Source organism: Lampris incognitus, chromosome 2 (genome assembly GCF_029633865.1).
Source record: "Lampris incognitus isolate fLamInc1 chromosome 2, fLamInc1.hap2, whole genome shotgun sequence".
Classification (NCBI taxonomy): Eukaryota; Metazoa; Chordata; class Actinopteri; order Lampriformes; family Lampridae; genus Lampris; species Lampris incognitus.
The window spans coordinates 87,829,510-87,843,648 of NC_079212.1; the positions used below are offsets into that span (position 1 = coordinate 87,829,510).

Sequence of the window (14,139 nt, forward strand, 5' to 3'; positions counted from 1 at the left end):
AATCTTCAATTTCTTAGCAATTTCTCACATGGAATAGCCTTCATTTCTAAGAACAAGAATAGACTGTCGAGTTTCAGATGAAAGTTCTCTTTTTCTGGCCATTTTGAGCGTTTAATTGACCCCACAAATGTGATGCTCCAGAAACTCAATCTACTCAAAGGAAGGTCAGTTTTGTAGCTTCTGTAACGAGCTAAACTGTTTTCGGATGTGTGAACATGATTGCACAAGGGTTTTCTAATCATCAATTAGCCTTCTGAGCCAATGAGCAAACACATTGTACCATTAGAACACTGGAGTGATAGTTGCTTGAAATGGGCCTCTATACACCTATGTAGATATTGCACCAAAAACCAGACATTTGCAGCTAGAATAGTCATTTACCACATTAGCAATGTATAGAGTGTATTTCTTTAAAGTTAAGACTAGTTTAAAGTTATCTTCATTGAAAAGTACAGTGCTTTTCCTTCAAAAATATGGACATTTCAATGTGATCCCAAACTTTTGAACGGTAGTATATATATATATACACTACCGTTCAAAAGTTTGGGATCACCCAAACAATTTTGTGTTTTCCATGAAAAGTCACACTTATTCACCACCATATGTTGTGAAATGAATAGAAAATAGAGTCAAGACATTGACAAGGTTAGAAATAATGATTTGTATTTGAAATAAGATTTTTTTTACATCAAACTTTGCTTTCGTCAAAGAATCCTCCATTTGCAGCAATTACAGCATTGCAGACCTTTGGCATTCTAGCTGTTAATTTGTTGAGGTAATCTGGAGAAATTGCACCCCACGCTTCCAGAAGCAGCTCCCACAAGTTGGATTGGTTGGATGGGCACTTCTTAGAGCAGATTGAGTTTCTGGAGCATCACATTTGTGGGGTCAATTAAACGCTCAAAATGGCCAGAAAAAGAGAACTTTCATCTGAAACTCGACAGTCTATTCTTGTTCTTAGAAATGAAGGCTATTCCATGCGAGAAATTGCTAAGAAATTGAAGATTTCCTACACCGGTGTGTACTACTCCCTTCAGAGGACAGCACAAACAGGCTCTAACCTGAGTAGAAAAAGAAGTGGGAGGCCGCGTTGCACAACTGAGCAAGAAGATAAGTACATTAGAGTCTCTAGTTTGAGAAACAGACGCCTCACAGGTCCCCAACTGGCATCTTCATTAAATAGTACCTGTTAGAGCCTGTTTGTGCTGTCCTCTGAAGGGAGTAGTACACACCGGTGTAGGAAATCTTCAATTTCTTAGCAATTTCTCGCATGGAATAGCCTTCATTTCTAAGAACAAGAATAGACTGTCGAGTTTCAGATGAAAGTTCTCTTTTTCTGGCCATTTTGAGCGTTTAATTGACCCCACAAATGTGATGCTCCAGAAACTCAATCTGCTCAAAGAAGTGCCCATCCAACCAATCCAACTTGTGGGAGCTGCTTCTGGAAGCGTGGGGTGCAATTTCTCCAGATTACCTCAACAAATTAACAGCTAGAATGCCAAAGGTCTGCAATGCTGTAATTGCTGCAAATGGAGGATTCTTTGACGAAAGCAAAGTTTGATGTAAAAAAAATCTTATTTCAAATACAAATCATTATTTCTAACCTTGTCAATGTCTTGACTCTATTTTCTATTCATTTCACAACATATGGTGGTGAATAAGTGTGACTTTTCATGGAAAACACGAAATTGTTTGGGTGATCCCAAACTTTTGAACGGTAGTGTGTGTATATATATATATATATATATATATATATATATATATATATATATATATATATATATATACATATATACATATAATATATGTGTGTGTGTGTGTGTGTGTGTGTGTGTGTGTGTGTGTGTGTGTGTGTGTGTGTGTGATTGAAGAGCAGGGATAAAGTAGGGCTGAACGATTTTGGGAAAATAATCTAATTGCGACTTTTTTTTAGACCAATATTACGATGTGCGGTTTCTTCAAAGTTCATTATCTTCTGCGTTATCCGCTAAACACAGCAATAAATCATTCTATAGTATGACCAACACAACGGTGAGCATATAAACTGCTCTTTCCTGTGGGCCAAGTCTATATGTCATGATGAAACGAGATTAATTCATGCATAAACTGATATGAATAACATATCCTCATTTAACTAATTAATTGTAAATCAGTCAGTATTGACTGACTGATTTAACTTGCAGCCTTGTAAACATCTACTCCTGTATTTTCACAGTGTGTGTCTGGTGTGTGGTGTGTGTCTGTGTGAGAGTCTATAAACGGCCAAACTAAAGCACTTGGGGCCTTGATTCTTTTTGGAGGTTATTGGGGATGATCAGGGGCACCTATAAAAAATAGCAGAATATTAAAATTAGGCATAATTAATTATGCATAAATATGCAAAATATGCGTTTTTCTAAAAATGGCTAAAAACCACTTTTCTCGGCATTTCAGATGATTCTGAGCATCTTTGATTTTTTTCACCTATATAAAAAATGTTTTCTGGGACTTAAATGTTTTGGCATTATGCAAAATATATGCATTTTTGCAAAAATGCACTTATGATCCTCATTTTTTTGGAGGTGGTAGGTATTGTTCCAGAGAGGACCAGAAAAATAGCAGAAAATTCAAATAATTATAATAATTATGCATAATTATGCAATTTCTAAAAATGGCTAAAAACCACTTTTCTCGGCATTTCAGATGATTCTGAGCATTTGGGGGGAGGGAGTTGGAGTGTGGGGGGGAGGCGGTTAGCTGGCAGGATGAAGAGGAGGGAGATTTAGACGGGTGGATAACCAAAACGCTACATTGTAGCGGGCTTCTTCTAGTGTGATACATATTTATGACGACTGTGAAGAAAGCGCTGCAGAGCAGGCCTGGTGGGAACATGAATAGGAAAATAAACACAACTCTTACTGATGATCTCCAGTCTGTAACAGTAACAAACCAAAGTGCAGAAATATAAAAAAAGAACAAATCTGTGGCGTCACCACTCTAAAATTATTTAGATATAAGTCAAAGTCGTTGTAATAATGTCGACTGCACGTTTTATTAAAATCCAAAAAGAAAACGAATGTGCTCTAACAAAATAGCGAGGAAGGTTGGTGGGTCCATATCTCCCATATTGTGGTTTATGTCCCCATGGTTTAAGCCTTTTGCCTCTTCTCTGCCCAATGATTTACAAATGATTTTTATTGAAATACTTATTTAATTTTGTGGACTCCCCCCCCCCATTTTATTTTACTTTATTTTATTTATGTATTCTGTCTACATTTGCTTGAATAATGGAAATACTGTGTTATGTTATGTGGTTTATGTTTCCTCTACGAGTCGTTGTATGTTTCTTGACTGTGAGTCAATAAAAAAAATGGCGCGGCGTAACCATGGCAACACCCTGAGTCCTTAAAGGGACCGCGTCGATTTAATGCAAACAAAATTAAGCACGTCCCGTAAGTCCACGTCTTCCTCTGCTGTCATTTTGAGAAAGATGCTGGTGCTCTCTCTCTCTCAAAGTCTCGACCCTCCATCTGAGCTAAAGATCATTTCATCTGAACAGGTTTATCCTCCACACCTGCATGACCCGGAACCCATGACTAGTCCCCTTCGCGGCCCCTTCTGCAGGATAGACGGTATCTTGCGACGAGGTCTGCACAGACTGCAGGGCCCCGTCCTGTCTGAGAGCAAAGCAAAGCTTCCTTCCACCCACTGCAGCGCCCATGGCTGCACACTAGACTGCAAGGGCTATACTGCGTCGTATTGCATGGATGATGGACAGTCGTTGTGAGCGTACACGCTTGGAGGCCATTTTATTTGGTAACATGGCTAACACCAAATTTCTCAAAAGACATCCTCTGAGTAATTACCCTGATACCTACACGTTTCAACAAACATAACAACCTGGGGTCATACCTTGCCTTGGATTGGCGTTGAATTATTACAGTAAAGACATGGCCATCACAGCAGAAGTTAGAAAACAAACACTACTTAGTTCATGGACCAACTACTACTACTACTTTCGGCTGCTGCCGTTAGGGGGCGCCACAGCGGATCATCCGTTTCCATCTCTTCCTGTCCTCTGCATCTTCCTCTGCCACACCAGCCACCCGCATGTCCTCCCTCACAACATCCATAAACCTCCTCTTTGGCCTTCCTCTTCTCTTCCCTGGCAGCTCCATATTCAGCATCCTTCTCCCAATATACCCTGCATCTCTCCTCCACACGTGTCCAAGCCATCTCAATCTTGTCTCTCTTGCTTTGTCTCCAAACCGTCCAACCTGAGCTGCCCCTCTAATATACTCGTTCCTAATCCTGTCCTTCTTCATCACTCCCAATGAAAATCTTATCATCTTCATCTCTGCCACCTCCAGCCCGCCTCCTGTCTTTTTATCAGTGAACCAAACCATACAACATAGCTGGTCTCACAACCATCCTGTAAACCTTCCCTTTAACTCTTGCTGGTACCCTTCTGTCACAAATCACTCCTGACACTCTTCTCCACCCACTCCACCCTGCCTGCACTCTCTTCTTCACCTCTCTCCTGCACTCCCCGTTACTTTGGACAGTTGACCCCAAGTATTTAAACTCATATGCCTTCATCACCTCCACTCCTTGCATCCTGACCATCCCACTGTCCTCCCTCTCATTCACGCATAGGTATTCCATCTTTCTCCTACTGACTTTCATTCTCCTCTCCAGCGCATACCTCCACCTCTCCAGGCTCTCCTCCACCTGTATGGTTGGGGACCATGGACCAAGTATATGTATGCATATATGATGCATACACTTATGGGTGGACATGTAGCAGTCTGGGATCAAACAACTCTTTTCAGGAACTTGAAGGGTATGAACTATGAGGTTAAGGGACAACACAATCCTGAATCCATTATATTCAGCATTAAATTCCATAACAGCAGATAAAGCCTTGACCTGGGCGTGTAATCTGAGACCTGAAATATGCTATATTTGACACACAACAACAAAGTTATTCTTTGCACCTTTTGGGAGAGGCTTCGAGTCTGAAGCCTAATGACCGAGGCGATTACCGTGCAAAAGATCCTGAAGGTATCAGTTCTTCCACTGGTGCAGAAGAAAAAAAGCTTCTCTGGGATCTCTAACTGCACTCTGAAGCATACAGGTTGCTTCAGAGCATCACGGAGGCTCTTGAAAAGTGTGTCTTTCAGGTACATTCCACTTCTTACGTCGTCTTCTTCCAGTCCACAGTCCCGCTCACTGAGCCAGGGCAGAACTCCAGGTCTCTCCACATCCTCCTGTATGACGTTGCCAAGTCTTTCAGTTAGTGACGGCACAGAAAAATAAGAATCGAACTACATTTCATCTGAGAGTAGGTAGCGTAAAAGCGTAAAATTACTCTACTGCATACAATGAAAGGGAACTGCAAAGGAGTAAAGGATTTATTTATATACAAAACTGTTTACAGCAAGATTTCTGAGTCGACGTTGACCAGCATGGGAATATTGGTGTTTAGGCGCACAACACCACCAGGTTTCCCCGTAGGGTCACGTCAACGGAAGGAAAAAAAACCCTTAAGAGCACCTTGAGTCAGGAAGGGAAGCAAATGAGGAAGAGGTTTGAAGAAGAACTGTAAGGCACAAGACACAGCATCACCAGCTTTGTCTTTGACTACCACCAATCACGCGTCAATCAACTACTTGCTCGAGAGAGAGGTCAATAAAAAGGCTAAACGAATAACCAGTTCGCAAGAAAACAAGAGCAGTGGGGATAAAAAGCAGCCTTTCTATAATTTCGTCGTAATGCTTCGCCGGCTAGGGGGAAAAGATCATTGAGGGCCTCGTGTGTCTAATGGCGTCCACTGCAATTCCACTCCGTGACTTAATTAACGGGATTGCACTGGCTTCCTTTTACCAAGCCAGTATCAACCAGGGAATCAAAACCAGAAGTTCACAATTAACTCGGTGGACTCGGTACCCCCCCCCCCCCGTGTACTACTTCAGAATATTCTGCAGCATTAAAATGGAATTAAAAAAAAGAAACTCAACAGTCTTCCGTTTGCACATGGTCTACGTACTGAGGGAGAAGGCAAACCTGCATTTTTCAAAGTGCAGCCAATCCTACCAAACCAGTTTACAAGATCCTAATTCTAGATCACCTGAAGGCCACGGCTTGTACAAAATCAATGATCTGTTTCACTCTAAACGTCATTTCGTTCGCAGAGTTGCCCGTCAGATGACATCAGCTTTATTACAGTCGATAATAAAAGTAAACTGTAGAAAAGAAGGGAAAAAAGGACAAATCTGCTTGGCAGAAGAGCTTAAAAATCAAAACATATCATGGAATATACAAATGTGTTTTTTTTCTGTCGTCAAGACAGTTAACATTTCATAGATGAAAAAAGAAAAGACACCTGAAGTTGTGCTGCTGAAAATAACATTGAAAAAAAAAAGTATGTGAATAACTTATGAGACAAGTCTCATCGTGGGGTGTTTTCAGAAATCCACTACCTGTGAACAATAGTGGCGCTCCAAACACCACGTTATGAGCAATGTGCACTGGTGCTCCCCACATTCGTCTGAGGGGGCTGAAAAACACACCGGGTCCATAAAAAGATTTCAGGTATATTGTGTGGACATTATTCATTTATCAGCCCTTACTGTACAGTGAAGAAACTAGTCAGCAAGTTGTATGACACAAGCCAATCGTGTCTACAACTCTGGATGTGCGACAAGTGGTTATCAGCAAATACTTAGGATTCAGGTTCATGCTAATTACTCGGGGCTACTACATTTGGCAATATCTTTAGTTTATATAACATATGGTGTGGGTCAACACAGGGATTACACCTCATCCTAGACGACAGCCCAACTCTGAATGAATTTCTTCACTTGAAGATGTTCTTTTGTCTAAGACAGACTAATCCTGCTCATGGAAACGTCTCCCTTTAGTCAGAATTACTGGGGGCAATTTAACTCTGAGCAATTGTTGCTTGTGTCAATTCATTTGTTGGTACAATGGAGAAGCAAACTGCCGTTGCAGCTCCTTGGTACCACGGAGGTCAGGACTGGCATGCTGATGAGGTTGTGCCTCCGGTCTTCAGCAAACATGCTTACTGATGTCCAGGTGAATGTTTACATTACAGCGCATTTTTTCTCCTCTGTGGGTGCATTTCCGTCAGCCTTCTCCATCTCCAAAATGATCCGCTTGAAAACCTCCACAGCAGTCTGCAGGGGCATTAGAGACAGGGTATCAGGGGCCTATGACAGAATGCAACACATGCTCTATGTTGACCAGGGGCCTCGTGTATCAGTCGTTACTATGGGCAAATGTGTTCTTACACACCCATGGGATTTTTTAGCCCTGAAGTTTGTCTACAAGAACAGTGCAGAACCTGGGTAACCCCTGAATTTAGACATCTTGGCTTCCACTGATGTCTCCGCAGGCCTGGGTGGTTGCTCGTTGCAAGAGGTAGACAACAGATGTTAGGAGGAAGGAATTACAACTAAGCATCATGCTTTGCTGGTGACTGTCTGACAATCTTGAGGGCTAAAAAAATTCCATGGGTGTGTACGCACAACTTTGCCCACAGTAACGTTTGACACGAGTCTGGAGTCAGATATACATTATCACCTCGTTCTCCTTGGCCGAGGACTCCATGAATGCAGCGCCCCAAGAATCAGCCAGTTTCTTTCCCTCCTCTGGCTTGATCATCCTGAACAAAAAAAAACCATATGGTAGCATGGTAAAGATTTCAAAAGTATAAAAAGTTTATATAATACACCCACTAACTTCTTTTTAAAGATTGTTTCTGCTTTACCAGACAGCACAGTGGGGAGGAACAGCGAAAACGGAAGAGAAAATGAATGACATGCGACAAAGGTGCAAATGGGGAAAATGGTGGACTGCTCCCTCCGGGTTGGGGATGAGTTATCGCCTCAAGTGAAAGAGTTCAAGTATCTCGGGGTCTTGTTCATGAGTGAGGGTAGGATGGAGCAGGAGATTGACAGGTGGATTGGTGCAGCATCAGCAGGAATGTGGACGTTGTACCAGACCGTTGTGGTGAAGAGGGAGCTGAGCCGGAAGGCAAAGCTCTCAATTTACCAGTCAACCTTCGTTCCAACCCTCACCTATGGTCATGAGCTTTGGGTAGAGACCAAAAGGGTGAGATCGCAGATACAAGCGGCTGAAATGAGTTTCCTCCGTAGGGTGTCTGGGCTCAGCCTTAAGAGATAGGGTGAGGAGCTCGGACATGCCAACAGAGCTCGGAGTAGAGCCGCTGCTCCTTCATGTCAAAAGGAGCCAGTTGAGGTGGTTCGGGCATCTGATTAGGATGCCCCCTGGGCGCTTTCCTTTGGAGGTTTTCCGGGCACGGCCAACTGGGAGGAGACCCCAGGGTAGACCCAGAACTCGCTGGAGGGACTACATGTCCAATCTGGCCTGGGGAACGCCTTGGGATCCCCCAAGAGGAGCTGGAGGGCATTGCTGGGGAGAGGGACGTCTGGAGTGGCCTACTTAGCTTGCTGCCACCGCGACCCCACCCCGGAGAAGCGGCTGAAGATGAATTAATGAATGAATGCGACAGTGATAGGATGGATTCACACAGGGGTTGTGAGCATATGATATGTGCCTCTGACTTTCTGAGACAGCTCAAGGCCCTTGCAGTGTTGTTTTTATTTCAAAGTTAAACCTTTATTAGACGTTAACAAACAATATGAGTAATATAATAATGTAACAGAATGGAAATGATGTGTAGCATAGAATGTCTAAGCCTTTCCATCATCATGATTACCTTTCCATGTGGAGATCTTTTTTGTTCCCAACAAGAACAGTCGGAACCCTAAAAGGAGAATGTTCAGTTGAAAAGGAAAGTCGCTTGGGAAAAACAAAAACAAGAGCACAAATTTGGAAAATTTCCACCTTGAGAATAGGCGCAAACTTACTGAATCTTTCCAACCATATCCAGCAGCTTGTCATGTAGAGCCTGTACAACTTCAAAACTGCCGACAAACACAGCATCATTACAAAGTGCCGTTAAAGCTACTGTAGATATGCTATTATATTGTCAAATAATCACCCAGCCTCAGTTATGAGCCCTGTGTCACCAACATGGTAAGATAGCTCATATTAAAGCTGTACTAACTGATATTCTTGATAACAATAGTTCAAATGACTCCCTGTAATGCGAAAGAATTGCTTGTACTGCCAATCACACTGAGAATCAACACTGCAGTCTATGGTTATCTTTAACCAGAGACAGGCTTTGTCGACATTATCCAGCCTAAAGATGCCACCTCACCCACCCCCCAAAATCTGTGCTCACAACTCAGAAGTAGAGAACTCTTCTTCTCTGAGTTTCATCCTAGACTGTGTTCCAAACATCTGAGTTGTGAGCAGGAATTTATGGGAGAGGGGGATAATGTCAAAAATGAGCTGAAGGTAAAGGCAAAGCCTGTCTCTGATTACAAAAACTGTAGACTGTAATCAAATCATTTTAGTGCAAAAAAATGATCACTTAACGCATCCTTAAATATAGGTTTATGGCACATGAATATAACCATCTACTCACCTTTTCATGGATGTTACCGAGTAGACAAGGACATACCCATGGATGTCCACTGAGTGGGACTGAGCAAAAATTGAGTACTCATCCTGCAGAGAAAAAGAGAGCAGGCACCTATTAGTCCATAGGTGGCTTACCTACCACACAGACGTTTAGGTCAAAAGAGAAGAAGTTCACAGAAATTAAGGGGCACTGGACAGCTTAAAGTTTACAGCCTCTAGCTTCTAATTTATAACTTGGATGACAGACTGTAAATTCACGTATAAAAAATACTTTTGCAGTTGCATGCATTTGTGATCTGATAAATGCATACCAGTGCAAAAGTACTGCAAAAGTGCCTGCCTAACAATGACAAAGTACATGTTTGACCATTGTTACAGCAGTGTGTCATCTAAAACAAGGCTGAGTGTATCTGTATGCTTTTGGCAGAAACCTTACTTGTCCGGCTGTGTCGACCAGCTGAAGATTGAAGTCTTGACCATTGACGGAAACCATTTTGTTGAAAGCTAGGGAGCAACATGCACTAGTTAAAAAAGTTGTTCTTTTCAAATGTGTCACAAAACACACTGAATAATTATCATAATTTCAAACTCTTACAGACATCTAAACGACACATACTGTTTTCAATGGTGGGGTCGTAGGAGTCAACAAACTGTCCTTCCACAAACTGTATGGTGAGAGATGACTTTCCTGTGAAGAGCAAAAACACGACAGCCTTTATAATATCAAGTATGGACAGTGTAAAAACAATCTCTTACCAATTGCCAGTAATGTTCCTCCATATACACATAAACCAAAATCTAGTGCAATTACTCAATTATAAAAAAAATAGCACTTAATATTTGTTGGGGAAATGTCAGAAATGGATTGCTATTAGCAGAAAATTTGTTGGACACAACACAACATTGGCAAATTATTATAGAAAGAGACTGCCAGCGACATAGCTTACATTCTGAATGTCCTGGGTTGTTCAGGGAGGTGAGCAAGAAAAGGGAGTTTCACAATTTAAAATTCCTTTTGTCTGACAAAGCAAGCAAAATATCAGGGGGACACACCTAGCATCGCTTGGAAGAAAACTACCTTTGCAAGAATGAGAGCCACTGACATAATGTAATTACAGAATATCCATCCATCCATTATCCAAGCCCCTTATCCTGCTCTCAGGGTGGCGGGGATGCTGGAGCCTATCCCAGCAGTCATTGGGTGGCAGGCGGAGAGACACCCTGGACAGGCCACCAGGCCATCACAGGATTGGTGATAATATTTAACAACGGATTGATAAGATTTAATAAAATTGTGGTGTATTTGGCACCGGGCCCTTCTCGTGGCTCTCCACAGCTATGCTGCCCGCTCTCGTGGGTTCTCCTCCTGAGATATGGAAACGTGTAACTGTGACTGAATGAAAGAACGAAACAAATTCCAATATGTATTCTGGGGCCATTTTAAGACTTTTAAGGATATTTTGATGATTACAATAATAATAACAATAATACATTTTATTTGTGGGCACGTTTCAGAGCACTCAAGGACACCTTACAGAACAGTTAAAAAAAACAAGCAGCACTGTATCAGACAGCACAAAATCAAAACAAAGTAGGGTAGACAAAAAAAGTTAATACAACAGATAAGTGTAAAATCGTCATCGGCGCAAAACTCAACGAGGTGTGGATCAGACTGAATATGCCAGTTTGAAAAAGTACGTTTTGAGATGGGATTTGAAGGCTGAAAGAGAGATTATCAGGATTATACTGGGATCACAATTAAATTTGGCCGGGATAGTCATCCAAAGTTCCCACGTAGAACTTTAAATGTTCCAAGAGGTTTGAAAAACATTTCAAGTGCGGAGGGTGGCTGTGGTTGTAGGGCAGGCATAGATAGTTCAGTATGTGCCTCTAGTATGCAGCTACGCTTTCCAACCTATAGATAGAGCAGCTGATTTGACTTACTAGCACACCTTGAACCCAAGAGTTGAGATATAATTGTAGTACAGTAGTTAGAAATTCAGCTGTTGTCAGAGTATATGTGATGAGCCATATGAGGACCATATGAGGACCAGCATACGGTTCTCCATACTTGGCAGTACATTGATTTCAGTGGGAGGTAAACATGGGGCAAGACCGCCGCCATCCACAAGGCCCCTTTCAGCCCTATCTTTCAATCTGATACCAGAAGCAATGCAGTATGAATGCTTTTTTAAAATATTGGGAGTATCTGTACTTTTAACGTTTTGGATGTGGTGTGTTTTTATTGGTTTTGTATTGTATATTATTGTAAATCGAGTTCCTCTTTAGCTCAGTAGTTCACTCGGGTCAGGAAGAGCCTGTGCAGCAAGCCGGGCGTTAGGTACGGCTTACTCTACCCGGCGAGGCTCGTCGTCACCCATGGCGGCTCGCAGCACTCTCTCGCCGACCCCCGAGGCAGCATTGGGTCACGCCGGGCGCCACGCCGGGCTTCCCGGTCAGCATCATCATACGACGGGAGATGATTGACAACTTCACTGACCCGCGATTATAGTTCGCCTCCGCTGTTCTGGGGTTGGTGTGGACGCTGTTTATTTATATATTCATTATTATTATTTCTTCTTTGTTTATTCTCGGTTTTGTCTGCAGTGGTACCAGCTTCTTTTTTTTTACACCCTGCTTAATTTGTAGACAGCCTATACTTATATCCAGGGTTCAGATGTGTTGTACGTTGCGCTAGAATAGTATAAAAAAAAAGTACATGTGACGTTTTGACGGCTTGGTAGTTAGCCACGGATGCCCCGTACAGAGCACCGAGGAGTCCTCGGTCAGGACGGGCCGGGGAGGGAGAGCGGAGGACCTGCGGTAACACGGACGTCCTGTACAGAGCACCGAGGAGTCCTCGGTCAAGGCGGGAGCACCGAGGAGTCCTCGTTCAGGACGGGGGGGGGGGCCGAGGAGTCCTCGATCAGGACGGGGGCACCGAGGAGTCCTCGGTCAGGACGGGAGGGGGGGCCGGGGAGGGGGAGCCGCGGTAACACGGATGTCCCGCAGACACGTTCAGAAGGAAAACAAAGCCTGCGTGCTGGGCAAGCTAGCGAGCTAGCGGCGCTAGCCCGGCTCGAGGTCGGCGGCGTCACTCACCTACGGACCTGTAACCCATCACGGCGATCTTGCGGTGTTTCGGCTGAGGCATGGTGTCGGCGGGGGTGCGAGACGGGGAGGAGCGCGGACTTCTGTGAGCGGGCTGGTTTGGCGAGGCGACGGCAAACTTCAGCGCCACATTAGCATCGGGTCACGTGACAACAACAAACTTTCCAGAGCCGCCGCTCGAGCCTTCGGTCGGGCCTCGCGCCGCTTCCTTCCCAACGCGACTTAAAAGCGAAATTCCGGACGCGCTTCCGTCAACGCGGGGTGTAAACCTGCTCCCACCCGAGTAAACGGTTACCGATCATCGGTCCCGAGCGACGGAATCGATATCTGTATAGGGGGGTTTTCTTTGTAACGAAGAGCGCTTATTCGCCGCAGCTGCGCTTCGCAAGTCACACTGACGGAAACTGACGCGGCGCGAGCACACCGTCGTAAAACCCTCTGGTACGTCACATCCGGTCGGCGGACCGAAAAAAGAAACAAGACGTTCTTTCTGTTTGAAATAAGGCGCGAGAGGCGCCTGAACGCTCTGCAGAAGTGTTATCTCGTTAATTCTGTTGCTGTCAAATATAGAAGAAATGTTGATCCTCGCTCTTCACTCTGTCACCACCCAGACGCAACGATAAGTCGTCTTTTTTAGGACGGTACCTTTAGTCAGTCTTTTTGGTATGACCTTAACATGTTGTTAAACAGAAAATCAGATGTTCGGCTCGAACCAGGCGCGGATCTACAGGGTGGCAAGGGGGTGGCAGCTGCCACCTCTGGGACACAGTCTTGCCACCCCTGTTGCCACCCCGTTTATAAATCAGATAATATGTTTTTAAAGTATGTTTTATGTACATGCATGGTGAAGGTCAATGAGACCCGCACCAAGCTCATCTCAAACAGAGGTCGCCGATTTAGAATCCCCCTCCCCCTCACCAGGCGCGGATCTACAGGGGTGGCAACAGGGGTGGCAGCTGCCACCTCTAGGACACAGTCTTGTCACCCCGTTTATAAATCAGATAATATGTTTTTAAAGTATATTTTATGTACATGCATGGTGAAGGTCAATGAGACCCGCACCAAACTCATCTCAAACAGAAGTCGCCGATTTAGAATCCCCCTCCCCCTCACCAGGCGCGGATCTACAGGGTGGCAAAGGGGTGGCAGCTGCCACCTCTGGGACACAGTCTTGCCACTCCTTTGCCACCCCAGGAAAAAATCTCTAGAGCCACTACTGGCTCGAACTCAAAATTGAAATCATTTGGTGTGGCCTCGTTGATGATGAAGTGCCTGTCAAGACAAAGGCACGTCATTAATCTTGTCTCTTTATTAGCAAACGTCCACATACACGCCAGCAAACTCGCAAAACAGAAACCGACCTTACTGTTGTGTTCACGTCTTACTTAATAGCCTACCCGGACACACTAAAATGCTGCACAAACCCCAAAAGCTGTGAAAACCAGGGCCTTGTGTAAGGAATTTGATTTAATTTGCAATTTAATTTTGTTTATGTCTGCATTTATTTTATTT

At 43.7% G+C, this 14,139-nt stretch overlaps 1 protein-coding gene across 1 annotated transcript; it reads right to left on the reverse strand.

Moving 5' to 3' along the window:
• Positions 1–5,375: 5,375 nt before the first annotated feature.
• rhebl1 (Ras homolog, mTORC1 binding like 1) lies at positions 5,376–13,012 on the reverse strand. Its single transcript, XM_056273500.1, has 8 exons — positions 12,619–13,012; positions 10,133–10,204; positions 9,953–10,020; positions 9,521–9,603; positions 8,895–8,951; positions 8,744–8,791; positions 7,585–7,666; positions 5,376–7,178 (listed from the first exon to the last, which is right to left on the reverse strand). The coding sequence occupies exons 1-8, from the start codon at positions 12,668–12,670 to the stop codon at positions 7,086–7,088; spliced, it is 555 nt and encodes a 184-aa protein (XP_056129475.1). The 5' UTR covers positions 12,671–13,012; the 3' UTR covers positions 5,376–7,085.
• Positions 13,013–14,139: the final 1,127 nt, after the last annotated feature.

Coding starts and splice junctions, on each gene's coding strand:
- rhebl1 (XM_056273500.1), bottom strand. CDS start 12,670: ATGCCTCAGCCGAAACACCGCAAGATCGCCGTGATGGGTTACAGGTCC. Junction 10,205..12,618: donor GATGGGTTACAGGTCCGTAG/GTGAGTGACGCC, acceptor TGCTCTTCACAG/GAAAGTCATCTCTCACCATA. Junction 8,952..9,520: donor TCGGTAACATCCATGAAAAG/GTGAGTAGATGG, acceptor GTTTGTCGGCAG/TTTTGAAGTTGTACAGGCTC.